This window comes from Mustelus asterias, chromosome 9 (genome assembly GCF_964213995.1).
Source record: "Mustelus asterias chromosome 9, sMusAst1.hap1.1, whole genome shotgun sequence".
NCBI lineage: Eukaryota > Metazoa > Chordata > Chondrichthyes > Carcharhiniformes > Triakidae > Mustelus > Mustelus asterias.
The window spans coordinates 113,110,273-113,130,707 of record NC_135809.1 but is presented as its reverse complement, the minus strand read 5'-3'; the positions used below and the strand labels follow the sequence as shown (position 1 = coordinate 113,130,707).

The following is a 20,435-nucleotide window of genomic DNA, read 5'->3' as shown; positions in this document are numbered from 1 at the left end:
TTTCCAGTCTATCCATGTAACAGATGCCCTCCATTCCTGCTAAATCTTCTCCAAGGTCTTGACATCGTCCTAAAGTGTGGTGTCCATAGCTGGAAGCATCACCCTGAACAGTTGTTTCATAAAGGTTCACTATAAATCCCTTACTTTTGCACTCAAGGCCTCTCTTTATAAAAGGCCAAGATGTCATGTGCCTTTTTTTTAAAGTAGAGAACGCCTCATTTTTCTGTAATTAGTGTCACTTAATTTTTTTTCATGTCAACTTAAGCTATTTAGCAAATCATCCAAATGCCTCAATCTGTGTGGCACTCAGTACTGCCCCCCTTTGACAATGTGGCATCAGCACTGCACTGACACAGATTTTGTGCTCAGTTCAGCAGGCCACCTGGGCTGAGAAGGCTCCCCACCAAGTTAACTAATGTCGAAATAGCTATTCATTAGCCTGCTCACTTGAAACCAGGTCTGCAACAACAATCGCAAGAGTACAATATCAAAAAAGGTAACAGTTCACACGGCACATGCTCAGCATGTTATGGAGTGTTAAACGAGCTGAAGAACAAAGACTCACCAACAAAATAGTGAAGTTTTCCAAAACACTGTTCATCATGTACTTTTCCGGTAAGTGTTTAAGCTTGTGAATAAAGTTGATCATATATTCACACATGGGAGAACGGTTTATTCTGTACACAAAACGTCCATTCTCAAACCTTGCATATTCAGTCTAAAGAAGAAAAGGAAAGAAAGGATGATCTTGACAACTTTTGATATGGTTGCGTCTCATTTAAAACCAACCTAAATCTAATTGGCCAGAAATTTCAAGGATGAATAGTTTTTTTCAATGTTACATACAGTTAATTATTACATTCAGACTCCCCTGGTGTGGTGTGCAGAATACATTGCAACTGGAGAACAGAAGTTCGCAAGATGATTATGGGTCAGGAAGGTTCTTCAGCCCATCTTAGTTCATCCATCCTGAACTTCGTGCCACCTCTAAAACATCTTATTCTCTGACTGAAAAGCCCAAGTTCCTTCGGTTTGTCCTGTAAAAGACTTGAGGAGAATACAGGCACAGGTGGTGCGTGCCATTTTTCAGTTTGCCACCTCTGGTAACCCTTTGAGAAGGTAGCAGTTAGCCACCTTCCTGAAGAGCTGCAGCCCATTTGATGATGGTATTTCACTAACAGTATTGTTAGGGAGCAAGTTTCTGGATTTTCACCCAGAAATGATGAAGGAAGGTGAAATATTCTCATACCAGAATGATTGTGGGACTTGGGAGATGCTGGCATTCCTGTATGCCTACCAACTTTGATTTTATACGTGGAGAAGATCAGGAATTTGGGAAGTGCTCTTGAAGGAGTCCTGGTGGGTTGGTGCGTTGCATCTTGTAGATGGTACAGACGAGCTACAGTGGAGGGAGTGACGTGGAAGGAAGAATTCTGAAGTGTTTCCTAACTTCTCTACTGGGTGATCTGGCTCTGATATTAAGATCATGTCCCCCTTGTTTTAAACTTCCCCACCAGCAGGAAACATTTCTCTCATTCTACATTCAATTAAACAATGTAAAACACAGAAACATGCCTTTTAATTCAAATGTTGTGTTGATATTTATACTCCACACGAGCCTCCTCCAAACCATATCTTATCTCACCTTATTTCAGCATATTCTTTTCTTTCTTCCTGCTTCATGTATGTATTTAATTTCCCCTTAAATGCACAATGCTATTTGCCTCAATCTTCTCCGTAGCAAATTCCACATTCTCACTACTCTCTCTCCTACATTCCCTATTGGATTTATTAGTAACTATCTTATAATTATAACCTTAGTTCTGTTCTCACCTGCAGTGAAGACACTTTCTCTATGTCTAACTTATCAAATCTTTTTTTTTGCCTAATACACGGATGTGTGGGCTAAGGATTCCTTAAAAAATTCAAAAAACCACAATCAAATCGCCCTCAACTTTCTATAATCGCGTGAGTACAAGCTTAGTTTAATTAATCTCTTTTCATAATCTAACCCTGGGATCCCTGGTAACGTTCTGTTGAATCTGCACTGCACTCCTTCCAAGGCTAGTTCTGCGGTAACTATCAAGTACATCAGAAAACAAAGAACAATACAGCACAGGAACAGGCCTTTCAACCCACCAAGCCTCCGCTGACACATGACGCCTTTCTAAACTCAAGACCGGCTGCCTCTACTCTCTGCCTTTTCATATATCTATAGTTCTCAGCATAGAACTCATAGCTCGACCATGAAATAAATCTTGCATCGTGCTTTGCACTGGCACTGTAACTAACTGTAACATAAATGCAGTCTTAATCTTGACAAACACTTGAATTTGGGTCTTAGTTCAGGTTTGAGTTCCCAGGCATGGTCAGGCCATGAAGGGTCCAGCCAATTCAAGAATGTAATTAACTTATGTAGCCCATGAATATTTGTATTTCTAACTTTTTCAGAACATATTTTCACAAAGATGGGGACATAGAATCATACAGCAGAGGATATTTGGCCCAATTTGCCCGTGCCAACTCTTTGAAAGAGCTATCCCATTAGTTGCACTCCCCGGCTCTTTCCCCTAGGCCTGCAAATAATTTTCACTTCATTTATATACCCAACTTCCTGTTGAAAGCTCCTGTTGATTCTGCATCCACCACCCTTTCATGAAACGATCTCAACTTCTCCTTTTGCCAATTATTTTAAATCTGTCTCATCTGGTTATAGACCCCCTGCCACCAGGAACAGTTTCTCCTGATTAACTCTATGTGGTGACAGAAGTGGAGATGGAGGGAACATTGCAGAAAAATACATAAATCTCATGATATTGGGATCTTACAATGCAGGAGGCCATTTGACCCACTTTTCCTGTGCTGGCTCTATCAAGAGCTAGTCAATTAGTTCTGCTCCCTTCCCATACTATTTTTCCCACCTTTAATGTTTATTCAATTCCCTTTTGAAAGTTACTGCTGAATCTGCTTCCACCACTCCTTTATACAATGCATTTATTGTCTTACGAGGGAAGTTTGGAGAGGTTAGGGTTTGTATCCATTAGAGCTTAGAAGAGTAAGGGGCGACTTGATCAAAACCTTTAAGATCCTGAGGGGATATTGACAGGATAGATATGAAGAGGATGTTTCTTCTTGTCAGAAGATCTAGAACTAGGCGTCACTGTTTAGGCGTCACTAGAACTAGAGGGCACAGCCTCAAAATAAAGGGGGGTCAGTTTAGGACAGAGTTGAGGAGGAACTTCTTCTCTCAGAGGGTGGTGAATCTCTGGAATTCTCTGCCCACTGAAGTGGTGGAGGCTACCTCGTTGAATATGTTTAAATCATGGATAGATGGATTCCTGATCGGTAAGGGAATTAGGGGTTATTGGGATCAGGCGGGTAAGTGGAACTGATCCACTTCAGATCAGCCATGATCTTATTGAATGGCGGGGCAGGCTCGAGGGGCTAGATGGCCTATTCCTGCTCCTATTTCTTATGTTCTTAAAATTAAGGGGTCGCTCATTTAAGACAGAGATAAGGAGAATCTTTTTCTCTTGGAAGTCTCTGAAACTCTCTTCTACAAAAGGCAGTGGAAGTTGGTTGTCTTCCCAATACCATCTTGCCAGAGGCGAGGAAGGTTGTCCTGCCCAGAAGCCAAGTGAGCATCTTTTCCCGCCACCTGACAGTTCACCAGTGACACAAAGGCCCTCAGCCGCATGGGGAGACTACCCAGTGATACCTGGTGCCTCCCGGGGTAGGAGGGTTGCCTCCAGACTCCATTTACCTGGTTGTGATGGTGTCATCGACCCATTGCATCCTCTTCTTCCAGGTGCACTCCCCCTGCCCCCCTCCCCCCCTCCCACTTTCAGACCCACTGGCAGGATCTCCACCACCATGACTAAATCCAGCCCTAGGTCTCTAAGGAAAGATGGACTGAAATGGCCTTCCTCATATGTACTCATCATTTCCGCTCGGAGGAGGGTCAGTAAAGAGGACACAGACTTAAAATAATTGGCAAAGAAAAGGAAGATGGGAAAAATTTTATTTCTAAGCAGCAAATTATGATTTAATTCCAGTATTGGAATGCCGCAACCATAAAGGAAGCAGATTTAAAAGTGATTTTCAATAAAGAGTTTGATAAATACTTGAAAGAGAAAAACTTGCACTTTGTGGAACAAGGAACAGGGGAAGTGGGATTAATTGGAAAACTTTACCAAAGTACTAGCACATGCATGATTGGGCTTCTGCTCTGCCATATCATTCTGTGAATCTATGCAAAACTAGTGATATGAGTTCAAGTTCTTCCAGAACCACTCCTCTGATGGAGCCACAGAACCCCACACTGGGAACATATTCAAGAGCAATTGTTTATATTATTTTCAGGTACAAAACTTTTTTAAAAAGATTTTGTCCACATTGTCTCACCTTGGACAAACTCACCTCTACTTTTTCAACTACTTGTTTTCCAAATGAGCAAACCTTGGTTGAGCAAGTGATTGTCATGTTTTCTGAGCTCTCATATTGACTAGTGACACCATAAAATGCTCCTGTGTCATCTTGAATATTGCAATTCAGGTCAGCCTATTGGATGCACCAAAGAGAGATTTGAATCACGACACAAAATAAATAAAACTTCTGAAAAGAAAAGACTTGCACTTATATAGTGTTTGTCACAACCACAGGACATCCCAAAATGCTTACCAGCCAATGAAATACTTTTGAAGCACATTTCTACATTACTGTAATATAGAAATTGTAGCAGTCAATTTGTACACAGCAAACTCCCACAAACAGCCATATGATAATGATCAGATAGTCTCTTTTATTTTTTATAATTTGTTGAGGGTTAAACATTGGCCAGGAAACCAGGGAAAACTCTTCTGCTCTTCTTTGAAATTGTGCCACAGGATCTCTTCTGACAGATGGTACCTCCCACAGTGCAGCATTCCCTTAGTACTTGTCAGCAGATTCACTGTGATTTTTGTGCTCAAGTCTTTCGAGTGGATCTTGAACCCATATGCTTCTGACTCAAAGGCAAGAGCACTACCCACAGACCACAGCTGAGATCTTCAACAATTTTTAAAGAAAATAACTCGCTTTTAAGATGTTCTCAAAAGCGCTGATCAGACAATGATCTACTTCTGAAGTTTAGTCACTTTTATGCAGGCTATCCTGACAGCCAAACAGCGCACAGCAAGATCCCACAGACAGCTGTCCGGATAGATCATGAAGATGAAGAGTCATACAAACTTGAAACGTTAACTCTGTTTCTCTCTCCACAGATGCTGCCAGACCTGTTGAGTTTATCCAGTGAATTCTGTTTTTATCTTGCATCATCAGTTAACCTGAGTTGGCGACGGGGTTGAGGGACATTAGAGGAGAACAGCTGGCCTTCGAATAGTGTTTTGGGATATTTTACATTTAAATAAACAGATGGAGACTCAGGTCAACAGCTCAGCTGAAAGTTGGCCTCTCCGACTCCCTCACTACGACACTCAAAGCCTGGACCATGAGCTCAAGTCTCTGGCATGCCTTGCTACATTAAAGTCACTAAATCAATGCAAGATGTCATTAGTTTTTTCTGTAGCTAATCTGGATCTGTAACAATTTGCGATGCTTCTGTACGTGATAGCTTGTGTGCTATAGACACAGGACGCAAATTTCCAGAGAAAGACTTTCATTTGAGGCATTAATTGTTTTGATTTTTATTTAATTGCTGATATTATTTTCGCAATTGCTCATGGTACAAAATAACAATTTTACAAGTGTTTGTTCTCATGTCACTTGGCTATTCTGCTCAAGTGAAACTGTAATCCCAGGGGAGGAAGGTCAGGTTGCCAGTGTCCTATTTTTGACTGTAATTGCTGTCAGCTGTGGTAAAATTACTTTTGGAAGGCTATCATATACCGTACATTTCCACCACAATAGCTAGCAAGGATGCTGCTTGACCGAGTTAGGCCTTTGCAGTGCATCTCCTGGATTTGTTATTGACAAATTACGAATGCCAGAGATTCAAAATAAGTATACAACTTGCCCTGTTAATTACAGGACAGCCCAGTGGATTAGGAAGGAGGCACCGTGAACAAAAAGAAACATCTGATGGAAAAGCTGCATGGGAAACAACACTAGAACTTTGCCAAACTGAGTAATGAAAGTCAAACACAACACCCTATTTGGAAACCAAGCCAGTCTAAACAAAGTGAATGCAGAGTACAGTGCTGGTTTGGATTTCTTTTCCCCCCCACACAAATTCCTATTTTTCCTTTTCTTGCTCCTGCTCTCCTGGAAACAAGACATTTTATTAAATGCTTGGAATCATTCCATCAAAACCAACGTTCCTTTGGTATTAATTCCTCAGTGGGCAGCACTCATTCCACTGAGTCAGAACATCGAGAGTTGAAGTCCCACTCCAGGGACCTGAGCCCTGGACTCCATGCTCCTCCATCTCTGGCCCTCTTGCACAATCCCCATTTCCTTCTCCTCATCATTGGCAGTTGTGCCTTTCAACTGACCAGGCCAAAGGCTCTGGAATTTCCTCCCCAAAACACTCTACCTTTCTTCTCCTCCTCCAAGATGTTTTTGAAACCTATCTCTTTAAGCAAGCATCAAGTCCCCTGTCCTGTACCTCCATGTATGCCTCAGTGTTAAGTTACAGCAGTTTGCATTTAACACAATGAAACACTGCAAGGTGCTCCACAAGGGCAAATATAAGGCCATAGCGTATAGGATTAGACCAATTGGCTCAAAGTCTGCTCCAGTATTCAATAAAGATCATGGCTGATCTGACTGTAGCCACTTTCCTACCTGACTGTCAATCTAAAATCTGCCAAACTCAGCCTTGAATATATTAAATGACCCAACTTCCATTGCTCTTTGTTAAATAAAATTCCAAAGATTAATAATACTCAGAGAAAAAAATCTTCATCTCCATCTTTAATATGAGACCCCTTATCTTTTAACTGTGCCCCATAGTTCTAGGTTCCCCAAGGAGAGGAAATATCCTCTCAACATCTACTTTGTCAAGCCCTCTCAGAATCCTTTATGTTTCAATAAGATCACCTCTCATTCTTCTAAACTCCAAAGAGTACAGACTCAACCTCCTCATCCTTTCCTCAAAAGACAATGCCTTCATCCCAGGAATCAGCCTTCTCTGAACTGCTTCCAAAGTAAATCCTTCCTCAAGTAAAGAAACCAAAACTGTACACAGTACTCCAGGTATGGTCTCACAAATGTCCTGTACATCTTTCGCAAGACTTCCCTCCTTTTATTTTTCACCTCACTTGCAATAAAGGCTAACATTTAATTTCCCTTCCTAGTTCGTGACTGTATCTGCTTACTAACATTTTGCAATTCGTGCACAAGGACACCTAGATCCTCTGTACTACAGCATTTTGCAGTCCCTCTGTACTTAAATAATATTCCTATTCTTCCTGCCAAACTGGACAACGTTGCACTTTATATTCCATCTACTATATATTTGCCCAGTCACTTAATCTACCTATATTCCTTTGCAGACTCTTTGTAACCTCCTCACAACTTATTTTCCTACCTACCTTTGGCTACGATATAGCCTGTCCCTTCAAGTCAGTTAGATAAATCATAAATAGTTGAGGCACAAGCACTGACCTCTGTGGCGCTACACTCAGTTTGCCAATCTGAAAATGACCATTTTAGTTAGTTTCCTGTTATTTAGCCAATCCTCTCTCCATGTTAATATAACACACCCAACATGATCAGCTATCTTGTGCTGCAACCTTGCATGCTTTTGGAAATCCAAACACACTACCTCTATTCGTTCTTCTTTATTCATAAAAACATAGAAAATTGGTGCATGAGTAGGCCATTCGAACCTGCACCACCATTTAATATGATCATGGTTGATCATGCACTTTCAATATCCCACTCCCACTTCCTCTCCATACCCCTTGATCCCTTCAGCCCCAAGGGCCACATCCAGCTCTCTCTTGAACATAGCTAACTAACTAGCCCCAACAACTTTCTGTGGTTGACAATTCCACAGGTTCACAACTCTCTGAGTGAAGTTCTTCCTCAGTCCTGAATGGCCTATCCCTTATTCTTACATTGCGACCCCATTTCTGCACTTCCCCAACAATGGGAACATTCTTCCTGCATCTAGCCTGGCCAGTCCCATCAGGATGTTATATGTTTCTATGAGATCCCCTCTCATTCTTCTAAATTCCAGTGAGTACAAGCCCAGTCGATCCAGTCTCTCTTCATATGTCAGTCCTGCCATTCCAGGAATCGGTCTGGTGAATCTTCGCTGAACTGCCTGAATAGCAAGAATGTCCTTCCTCAGACTAGGAGACCAAATCTGCACACGATACTCAAGGTGTGGCCTCACCAAGGCTCTGTATAACTGCAGCAAGACATCCTTACTCAAATCCTCTTGCTATGAAGACCAGCATGCCATCAGCTTTCCTCACCACCTGCTGTACCAGATGCCAACCTTCAGTGACTGTTCCACCATGACATCCAGGTCACATTACACCTCCCCTTTCCCTAAAGTGCCACCATTCAGATAATAATCTTCCTTCCTGTTTTTGCCACCAAAGTGGATAACCTCACACTTATCCACACTATATTGTATTTGCCCACTCAGCCAGTCTGTACAAGTCACCCTGCAGCCTCTGAGCATCCTCTTCACAGCACACACTGCCACCCAGCTTAGTGTCATCTGCAAATTTGGAGACATTGTATTCAATTCCTTCATCCAAATCATGAATGTACATTGTGAACAACTGGGGTCCCAGCACTGAACCCTGCGGTACCCCACTAGTCACTGCCTACCACTCTGAAAATAACCCGTTTATTCCCACTCACTGCTTCCTGTCTGGCTAACCAGTTCTCTATCCACGTCAATATATTACTCCCAATACCATGAGCTTTAATTTTGCTCACTAATCTCTACGAGAGGACACAGGTTTAAGGTGCTGGGGGGTAGGTACAGAGGAGATGTCAGGGGTAAGTTTTTCACTCAGAGGGTGGTGGGTGAGTGGAATCGGCTGACGTCGGTGGTGGTGGAGGCAAACTCGTTGGGGTCTTTTAAGAGACTTCTGGATGAGTACATGGGATTTAATGGGATTGAGGGCTATAGATAGGTCTAGAGGTAGGGATATGATCGGCGCAACTTGTGGGCCGAAGGGCCTGTTTGTGCTGTGGCTTTCTATGTTCTATGTTCTTGTGTGGGACTTTGTCAAATGCCTTTTGAAAGTCCAGATGCACAACATCCACTGGTTCACCCTTGTCCACTCTACTGGTCACATCCTCAAAAAAATCCAGAAGATTTGTCAAGCACAATTTCCCTTTAGTGAATCCATGCTGACTTGGACGGATTCTGCCACCACTTTCCAAATGCTTAGTTATTTCATCCTTAACAATTGACTCCAGCATTTTCCTCACCACCGATGTCGGGCTAACCGGTCTTCTATAATTCTCCATTTTCTTTCTCCCTCCTTTTTTAAAAAGTGGGGCTAGATTAGCTATCCTTCAATCCACTGGAAGTCTTCAAGAGTCTATCGAATGCTGGAAAGTGATCACTAATACTTCCACTATTTCTAGGGCCATTTTCTTGAGTACTCTGGGATGCAGAGCATCAGGCCTGGGGACTTATTGGGTTTTATCTGTGAATGAACAGCAATTTCCCCAATTCAGTTTTCTGACTAATAAGGATGTCCTTCAGTTCCTCCTTCCTGCTAGACCCTCTTTTCCCTAGTATTTCTGGAAAGCTATTTGCGTTCTCCTTAGTGAAGACAGATCCAAAGTATTTGTTCAGTTGGTCTGCCATCTCTTTGTTGCTCATTATGAATTCACCCGATTCTAACTACGGGGATAGGGCCTGGGTGGGACTGCTGTCGGTGCAGGCTCGATGGGCCGAATGGCCTCCTTCCGCACTGTTGGGATTCGCTGATTCTATTCAAAATGCTGTAACTTTGGTCGATTCTGAATTGGCTATAATCATGGAAAGATTAATCCTCTGTGAATGAACAATTTTTATTTACTTTGGACATCCTCTGCAAAAAGCACTCCATGTAAATTTCACGTCCGAGTGATTCACATTAGTGAAAAGTAACTCACTTGCTTTCTGGCCTGACGATACGATTAGGTCACATGGGTTAACTGCAGCTAAATACCAATTTTATGAGCTGGAACGATCACAAGCCAAGCAATGGGCCATGTAAAGTAATTCTCCAAATGTCATCAAAATTGTAGCTTTTTGTACATGCAAGAAGTTGCACCAGATACTACAGCCTTCCCTTTGCACATATTCAATTAATAGAAGCTGGCATTTCCATGCAGCAGAGAAAATATTTTTAAGTTTAGGGGACAAGAATACTCTATGGTATAAATATAACTGAAGTTCATTCAGATTAGTGAGCTAAACCTTGGAGCATCCATTTAAACTTAATAGCAGAAAACCAGTTTGTCTATTTAGACCTATGTAATGCCCAACGTAGATATTCCTATTTTATAATACAGGCCCTTATCTCACTCATATCCATGCCAATGTTTCATCTTCATCCAAACACCCGCAATTCACCCAAAATCCTATTCACTTCTAGACTTCTAGAAAAAGTGAGAGGGCATGGGATCCAAGGGGCTGCTGCCCGGTGGATCCAGAACTGGCTTGCCCAAAGGACAGTAAGAAGTTTAACAACACCAGGTTAAAGTCCAACAGGTTTATTTGGTAGCAAAAGCCACACAAGCTTTCGGAGCTGCAAGCCCCTTCTTCAGGTGAGTGGGAATTCTGTTCACAAACAGAGCATATAAAGACACAAACTCAATTTACATGAATAATGGTTGGAATGCGAATACTTACAACTAATCAAGTCTGTGAATGAACTTACAACTAATCAAGTCTAATCAAGCCACTATTTGTAACCCCCACAGAGTTTCACTGGCTGTCTTGTCTGGAGACAATACACATCTTTTTAGCCTGTCTTGATGCTCTCTCCACTCATGTTGTTTTGTTTCTTAAAGACTTGATTAGTTGTAAGTATTCGCATTCCAACCATTATTCATGTAAATTGAGTTTGTGTCTTTATATGCTCTGTTTGTGAACAGAATTCCCACTCACCTGAAGAAGGGGCTTGCAGCTCCGAAAGCTTGTGTGGCTTTTGCTACCAAATAAACCTGTTGGACTTTAACCTGGTGTTGTTAAACTTCTTACTGTGTTTACCCCAGTCCAACGCCGGCATCACCACATCATGATTGCCCAAAGGAGGCAGAGAGTGGGTATAGATGGGTCTTTTTCTAAATGGAGGTCGGTCACCAGTGGTGTGCCCCAGGGATCTGTTCTGGGACCCTTGCTGTTTGTCATTTTCATAAATGACCTGGATGAGGAAGCGGTGGGATGGGTTGGTAAGTTTGCCGACGACACGAAGGTTGGTGGGGTTGTGGATAGTCTGGAGGGATGTCAGAAGTTACAGAGGGACATAGGATGCAAGACTGGGCGGACAAGTGGCAGATGGACTTCAACCCAGATAAATGCGTCATGGTCCATTTTGGTAGGTCAAATGAGATGAAGGAGTACAATATAAAGGGAAAGACTCTTAGTACTGTAGAGGATCAGAAGGACCTTGGGGTCCGGGTCCATAGGACTCTAAAGTCGGCCCCGCAGGTGGAGGAGGTGGTTAAGAAGGCGTATGGTGTGCTGGCCTTTATCAATCGAGGGTATGAGTTTAGGAGTCCGGGGATAATGATGCAGCTATACAAGACCCTCGTCAGACCCCACTTGGAGTACTGTGCTCAGTTCTGGTCACCTCACTATAGGAAGGATGTGGAAAAGATTGGAAGGGTGCAGAGGAGATTTACAAAGATGTTGCCTGGATTGAGTGGCATGCCTTATGAGGATAGGCTGAGGGAGCTCGGTCTTTTCTCCTTGGAGAGATGAAGGATGAGAGGAGACCTAATAGAGGTGTATAAGATGTTGAGAGGCATAGATCGGGTGGACTCTCAGAGGCTTTTTCCCAGGGTGGAAATGTCTGCTACGAGAGGACACAGGTTTAGGGTGCTGGGGGGTAGGTACAGGGGAGATGTTCGGGTTAAGTTTTTCACACAGAGGGTGGTGGGCGAGTGGAATCAGCTGCCGTCAGTGGTGGTGGAGGCGAACTCAATAGGGTCTTTTAAGAGACTCCTGGATGAGTACATGGAGCTTAATAGGATGGAGGGTTATAGGTAGGTCTAGAAGGTAGGGATGTGTTCGGCACAACTTGTGGGCCAAAGGGCCTGTTTGTGCTGTAGTTTTTCTATGCTTCTATGTTTCACTTATCACCCCACTGTACACTGCCATATACCAAGTCCTCCAATGCACTGACTTCAAATCCTCATTCACAAGTTTCCCCCTTATCACCTCTGTATAACCTACTCTCACCGGACACAAAAATAGACAGAATGTACAGCATGGAAATAGGCCATTTGGCCCAATGGGTCTATGCTCCACTTAAGCTTCCTCTCACTTTACTTCATCTAATAGTATCAATATATCCTTCCATTTCTTTCGCCCTAGTGAGAACCTAGCTGCCCCTTAAATGCATCTATAATACAATGCTGTATTTAAATACAAATGTGTCATGTTTTAATTATTGCAAAAATTAAATATATACTCAAGGTATAAATTTAAGAGTTGATCAAAGATGAAAAAGAGCTATCCCTGATTCTACGTATGTCTATTCTATCTTCCACAAGCATAACTGTCATCTGGAATCTATTCAGCACCTCATGTTTCCTATATAAAGATCTTCGTTTAGCTTTTACATAACTGGCATATCTTCACCAATGACAGGGTGACAGTTAATAAAATGTGACATGGTACATCCTCCTCAAAGAAGATGAACCAACACTGCTACACTCAAAATACTAACTCATTATATATAAGCCCCTTGAAGGGTTGCACCCTAGGATATTAAAGGAAATAGGTACAGAGATAGTGAACGCGCTGGTAGTGATTTTCCAAGTATCCTTAAATTCCAGGAAAATCCCCAGCGAATTGGAAAACTGCCAATACAACGCCCTTATTCAAAAAGGGAGACAAAAAAATAGGTAACCATAGGCCAGATGTCTTAACATCTGTCATTGGGCAAATGTTAGAGTCCATTACAAAGGATGTAATGGAAATGCATAATATAATCAAGCAGAGTCAGCATGGCTTCATGAAGGGGAAATCACGCCTGACAAATTTATTAAAACTCTTTGAGATGTTACGAGCAGGATAGATAAAGGGGAACCAGTAGATGTAATATACTTGGATTTCCAAAAACATGTTCAACAAAGGACTGTACAAAAGGTTACTTAATAAGAACCCATGATAATCTTCAACTCCACTTTCCAGCCTTAGCCCTATAACCCTTGATTCCTTTACTGATTAAAAATCTGTCTATATCAACCTTTAACATACCTAACAATCTAGCCTCCACAGTCCTCTGCGGTAAAGACTTCCACAGATTCACTACCCTCAGAGAGAAGAAATTCCTCATCTCGGTCTTAAATAGTATTTTCATGGGTGGCACAATGGTTAACACTGTTGTCTCTCAGTGCCAGGGACCTGGGTTTGATTCCTGGCTTCGGTCACTGAACGTGTGAAGTCTGCACATTCTCCCCGTGTCTGCGTGGATTTTCTCCGGGTGCTTTGGTTTCCTCCCAGTCTGAAAGGCGCGCTGGTTAAGTACATTGGCTAAACTGAATACTCCCTCAGTGTACCCGAACAGGCGCCGGAGTGTTAATGAAAGCCTACTTGTGACACTAATATATAAACTTAAATGGTCGACCCCTCATTCTGAGATTATGCCCTTTGGTCCGAGAATCACCCACAAACTCTCTACCCAAACTATCTCCACTTTAAAGACAGTCCATTGCTCCATCAAAAGCATTTAACGTAGGAAAATGCCCCAAAGCATTTAGCAGGAGTGTTATCAAACAAAACGTTTCACAGAACCAAAGAGGGAAATAAAGGTAGTCTTTAAGGAGCATTGGAAAGGAAGAGAGTGGTGAAGAGGTTTCGGAAGGGAATTCCAGAGCTCTGAGCCTAGACAGCTGAAAGAACAGCTACCAATGATGAAGGAAAGGAAATCGGGTATACTAAAGAGGCCAGATAGGAATGTTGAAGAGTCGTAGGGCTGGAGGAGATCACAGAGACAGAGAGGGGCGAGGTCAAGGTAGAATTTGAAAACAAGAAGATAGCCTCTGTCATACGGTCTTTGCTTTCAAGCATTTCTCTAAGAATTCCTAAAGTAGTACTTTCTTGACAACTTATCCAATTTCCTTGATCAAATGTCAACACACGACATATAGACACAAATTGATAAGGGAAAACAAGTTTCCACAGAGAGAGATCAGTAACCAAAGACTACAGACTTACGGTAAATGGCAAAAGAACCGGAAAAAGATAAGATATTTTTTTAAACAAAGCAAGTTATCGCGATATGGAACATACATCCTAAAAATGTGGTAAAATACGATTTAATAATAACTTTCAAAGGGGGATTGGATGAATATTTGGAAAATAAATATTTGCAGGGTTACGGGGACAGAGGGTCTAATTGGATAACTCTTCCAAACAGTCGGCACAGGCACGATGGGCAGAATGACCTCCTTATGTACTAAGAGTCTATGATTGTCTGCCAGTTAGTAACATGGCAATGCTGCCTTTTTTTAAAAAAAGTCAGGTTGAAAACGTTCTGCAGCTACAAAAGGTTGCAAAAACCAAATTAAAAGGCAGTCATTCTATAAGTCAATCAATCGGTACAGCCACGGGATTATCTCCTTGGGCTTCAGTTTAAATTTCCAGTCTCGTGTGTCAGCTGAGCTCGAGTTGAGCAGATGTAATCTAGTGAACTCTTGGTGAGGGCCACTAGAGGGAACTCTCTGCAGCCAGGAAGTAACCAGAGTCAGGAGCTCTCAACAAGGCTTCAAAAAATCCCAACTTCCTGGAAGGCCAAAAGTAAACAATTTGTGATGCAGTTACATTTAGGGATTGCCGACCGTCCCGGAATTGCTGTGAGCGCACAAAAATTGAAGGAGCATTATTGTGTTTTTCATTTTCACATAGTATAATGTAATATCATATCACAAATAATTTTGGAGATGGGAAAATAGTCCGTTTACAGAATCTCAAAATCAAGACACAGGAAGCTATTCAGCCCATCATGCCAGTGCTGGCTCTTTGAAAGAGCTAGCCAATTAGTCCCACTGCTGCCAAACTTTCCTTTGGCCCTGGGAAATGTTTCCTTGAATATTTATCGAATTCCTTATTAAATGTTAATATTAAATCTGATTCCACTGCCCTTACAGATGTACATTCTCAACAACTTCATAGAATCCCTACTTACTGCACAGAACACAATTTTATCTCCCCTCTGGTTCCTTTTGCCAATTATCTGAAATCTCTCTGGTTACTGACCATTCTGGTGCTGGATAAGGCTTCTCTCTATTTATCAAAGACCTTCACGATTTTAAGCACCTCTAATAAATTTCCTCTTAACCTTCTCTGACCAAAGGAGCCTGCCAGGCAAGAACCATCCAATTGCATTAAGACAGAAAAGTCCCATCTGCTACCAATCAATGCTCAGTCATGCGTGAAATGGCAGTGGACCTGTCAGAGTTGGTGGGCATGTGTTGCCCGCCATCTCTCCGCCATCCAAAAATTTCAGGCCCTTGGCTCAAGCGGCAGCACTCTCGCTTCTTAAATCATGAAACCGTGGGTTCAAGTCCCACTCCAGAGACTTGAACATAATCTGGGCTGACACTTTCAATACAATGTAAAGTTCAGGTCAACAACTCGACAAAACATGGAAAGAAAGCATTGAAGAGGAGCTCACACACTTACCCAGAATTTCACAAGGAAAAAAGCATTATGGGGTCCTTTCCCATATAATTCTTTAAGGCCACCTTTCTTCTCTGGGAATTTATCGTAAATTTGGCGAATATCCACAGATTCAAGCAAAGGGTCGCTGTACGAATGGTTGGTCTGTCCAATATGTACAAAGAGGTGCTTGTTGTACTGTTGATTAAAAAAAAGTTACAAAGCCATCACTCCTATAGAACCCATTCCAAATCAATACACAATAGGTTCATAAACTAGAAGGTAACAGGTTGGCCATCTATTTCAGAGACCCGGGCTAATAAATGTGAGTTCAAATCACACCATGGCAATTTGAGAATCTAATTCAGCATAGTCAAAATCGGGATCATCAGTAAAAATGACCGCAAAGCTGTTGGACTGGTGCAAAAACCCAACTGGTTCATTCATGTCCTTTAGGGAAGGAAACCTGCCTTCCTTATGCAGTCAGGCCCTTAAGGTGACTCCAGTCCCACACGAACATGGCTGACTCTGAACTAGCCCAGCAAGGCCGTTAAGGAAACTAAAATTGGGGGATAATTGATGACCTTGCCAGTGATTCCAAAAGCAGGACCGAATAAAAAAAAAGAGCATTCTATCATAACGTTGGCTTAGATTCTCTGGTCAGCAGGAACGCACTGCATTGCCAGTAAATCTTTTCCCCCCGCCTGACTATACTGACCATTTTTTCCGAGCTCTTCCAGTCCCAGCTGAAGCAGAAATGGGCAGCGCAGTGTCTCCAGGCCATGTCCAGTGAGCATGGTAGACTCAGGAGAAGGAGCAGACGCACAGTGGCTGCTGCATTTAGATAAGTTTTATAAAGATCCAAGTCTTTTCAGGAATGAGTCTGGTTAGTGAATGGGTGAGTGAATAAATGGGCAGGTATGTGTGAGATGGGTAGTCAGGTCTTGCCTACAAGGTGGGGGTGTGCGGATGGGGAGAGTAATAGGGTGGGTAGCTGGCTGTTTTGGTGGGGGTATATGATGGATTAGTTGGATGGTCAGGGATGGGGAGATGATGGGGGGGGGTGTTACTTGGTTGTAATGCTCAAACAGCTATTACACCAGGGATGAGATTGTCTAACAGTTCCTGAGTAAGTATTCAGGTACATCCCGTTTATTTGGCCCAAGTCTCTATCTTAAGCTTGGGTTCGGAAACATTCAGCGTGGGGGGGGGGGGGGGGAACATTCATCGTGGGGGGGGGGTCCTGGGCAGCAGGAAATCAGCCCATCAGATGGTTAAACCTCCTGGGCTATTGCCACATACGTCCAGCGTCAGGAAGTCCGCAGGTCCTAACACACGTCTTCTGCAATATATCCATTCTCTGGTCATCATGGTCTGGAGACCAGCAGATTTAGGCCCTCCCTAACAGCACTGTGGGTGTACGTAAACATCAGGGACTGCAGCGGTTCAAGGCGGCAGCTCACCACCACCTTCTCCAGGGCAACTAGGATTGGCAGCAAGTGCTGGCCGAGCCACCAACACACACATCCCATAAATGAATTTTTTAAAAATGTATTCCATTGCTGATCAGAATATTGGACTTACTATTTCATCAAAATCTTCAAACATTGGCTTGAGAATAAAGGTGGAAGTTAATCAGCAACGTTATGGCCCTGATATTTAACACAGCACTGTTAAATTTCCCTTCCTGCCCTTTCAATAGAGATATTAAGCCATTGAAAACTACAGCTCTGATAACTGGGCAGCACGGTGGCACAGTGGTTAGCACTGTTGCCCCTCAGCTCCAAGGACCTGGGTTCGATTTCCGGCTTGGGTCACTGTCTGTGTGGAGTTTGCACGTTCTCCCAGTGTCTGCGCGGATTTCTCTCCGGGTGCTCTGGTTTCCTCCCACAGTCCAACGATGTGCGGATTAGGTGCATTGACCATGCTAAATTGTCCCTTGGCGTCCCGGGATGCGTAGATTATAGGGATTAGCAGGGTAAATATATGGGATTACGAAGATAAAGCCTAGGTGGGATTGTGGTTGGTGTAGACTCGAATGGCCTCCTTCTGCATTGTAGGGTATCTATGATTTCTATGAACTACTGTCAGTGTTTTGGTCGAAGTTCATTAAGGTTCCTATGAAAAAAAAACATCGCGACCTTTAAAATCAGGTGCGTAGAAAACCTGAGGGAACTTTCCTGGTTTTTTGTACATGTGTTGTGGAGATGCCGGCGTTGGACTGGGGTAAACACAGTAAGAGTTTTAACAACACCAGGTTAAAGTCCAACAGGTTTATTTGGTAGCAAATACCATTAGCTTTCGGAGCGCTGCTCCTTCGTCAGATGGAGTGGAAATCTGATGCACCACTCCATCTGACAAAGGAGCAGCGCTCCGAAAGCTAATGGTATTTGCTACCAAATAAACCTGTTGGACTTTAACCTGGTGTTGTTAAAACTCTTTTTGTAGATGCACAGGTTGAAAAAGTCAGGATATATAAGTTGCCATACACAGGATAGGAAAGTGGCAATATTTTGAATGTACAGGTTGCAACGTTGCTGTCCGTAAGCTTAAGATCAAAGGGAGGTCAAATTTTGAGGTCTTTGCTGAGAGTTTTATATAAAGCAAATATAACACCTTCAAATAAATGGTGTGTGGGAGACTTACTGAGTCCGGATCCCTCTGCTGTTCGAGAAAGGCCGAGAATTCCACAAGTCTAAGTTTCGATGTTCCGATGGAGCGGCCTTGCCATGCTGGGACTGAGGGGGTTGGGGCTGCTGTGGACTCATAACCTGCACAAAAAATATAACATAATACATAACCCCCTGATACACATCATCACAAAACAAGATCATAGAATCATACAGTCACAGAAGGCCATTGTGCCCATGCTGGCTCTTTGAAAGATTGTTTGCTGACGCGGTCACTCAGCTGCAGCAACCCCCGTGGAAGAATCCAAGATGGCAGCAGCCATAAGACATAGGAGAAGTAGGCCATTTGGCCCATCGATTTGCTCCGCCATTCAATGAGATCATATGATATGATAATCCTCAACACCACTTTCCCGCCCTATCATCACTTTCTCCGGGAAACTGAAGTGAGAGAGATATGGAGGGGACGGAAAAAGAAAGGGGGAGGGGGAGGATGGAGAGGGGGAGGGGGGAGAGGATGGAGAGAGAGAGAGGGGGGGGAGGACGGAGAGAGAAGGGGGGGGGGTACGGAGAGAGAGGGAGAGGGGAGGATGGAGAGAGAGGGAGGGGGAGGACGGAGAGAGAGGGAGGGGGGAGGACGGAGAGAGAGGATACGGGGAGAGGGGGGTGGGAATGGAGGGAGAGAGAGAGAGAGGGGAACGGACGGAGAGATGACAAGGGCAGCAGATCCATGGGAACATCCCACCTACATGTTCCCCTCCAATCCACTCAGACTTAGAAATATGTTCCTTCACAGTCACTGGGTCAAAATCCTGGAATTCCCTCCCTAACGGTATTGCGGGTTAACCCACAGCACACGGACTGCAGCTCACCACCACCTTCTCAAGGACAACTAGGGATGGGCAATAAATGCTGGCCAGCCAGTGATACCCATGTTCCATGAATGAATAAAAAGAGAGGGAGATGGAGAGGGAGATGGAGAGAGAGAGAGGGAGGAAGGATGGAGGGGGGACAGAGAGAGTGTGGGGGGGGGGGGGGGGGTGGGCGGCTGGAGAGAAAGAGAGAGAATGGAGAGAGGGGGGATGGAGAGAGAGAGAGGGGACACCCATGAAGAGAAAGGGGCAGACATAGAGAGTGTGAGAGAGAGAGATGGGAGAGGGTGCAGGCAGAAAGAGAGAAAATGAGGGGATAGAGGGGCAAGAGGAGAAAAAAGTGTGTTTCTTACCTGAAATGGGTGTTGTAACTGCTGGTTGGCCTGCATACGGCTGTTGAGCAAAGGGCTTCACACTGTAGGAAAATAAAGTGAGCGTAACACTATTCCAATCATCGCAACAAACTGGAATCAAAATAAATAACTCCAAAGGTTTACACTGTAAAATAGTAAGCACTAACATGCAGTGTATGGACTGAACCAGAATCTATCCCAAGTCTCAAACTAATCTAACATGGTCAGTTCCCAGCTACCAGCCCTGGGAATATGACTAGACGTTGCAGCCACAATGACCTTTCTATTTGTTACTGGCCAGATTGTTCCATTTGAATCTCAGGAGTCAATATTCACACAGAAAGCTCCTACAAACAGGAATGTGATTACCACCATATAGTCTGTTGGCTGGCAGATAAATATTGGGTGGGCTATGGCTGGGGACCAGGGGTTGATCTCACCTCTCTCCACAGGATGGGAGTGTCATGGCTGGACTGCCCTGTCTAGCCCTGATGTGGAGATGCCGGCGCTGGACTGCGGGAAAACACAGTAAGGAGTCTAACAACACCAGGTTAAAGTCCGACAGGTTTATTTGGTAGCAAACGCCACTAGCTTTCAGAGCGCAGCTCCTTCGTCAGGTGAGTGGCAGATCTCCCACTCACCTGACGAAGGAGCAGCGCTCCGAAAGCTAGTGGCGTTTGCTACCAAATAAACCTGTTGGACTTTAACCTGGTGTTGTTAGACTCCTTACTCTGTCTAGCCCTGGCAGACCTGAAGATCACTCACTCCAGGAATCGTGATTTCA

At 43.5% G+C, this 20,435-nt stretch overlaps 1 protein-coding gene across 4 annotated transcripts in view; it reads right to left on the bottom strand.

Annotated features, from left to right (window-relative positions):
* Window positions 1-20,435, bottom strand: part of tead1a (TEA domain family member 1a) — a 213,227-nt gene that overhangs the window by 10,782 nt on the left and 182,010 nt on the right. For all 4 annotated transcript variants that reach the window (XM_078220880.1, XM_078220877.1, XM_078220879.1 and 1 more), the window contains 5 exons: window positions 19,652-19,713; window positions 18,443-18,567; window positions 15,821-15,994; window positions 4,420-4,560; window positions 566-718 (listed from right to left, as the gene is read on the bottom strand). In XM_078220880.1, the coding sequence (XP_078077006.1) occupies window positions 566-718; window positions 4,420-4,560; window positions 15,821-15,994; window positions 18,443-18,567; window positions 19,652-19,713 (655 nt within the window). The remainder of the gene's footprint in view (window positions 1-565; window positions 719-4,419; window positions 4,561-15,820; window positions 15,995-18,442; window positions 18,568-19,651; window positions 19,714-20,435) is intronic.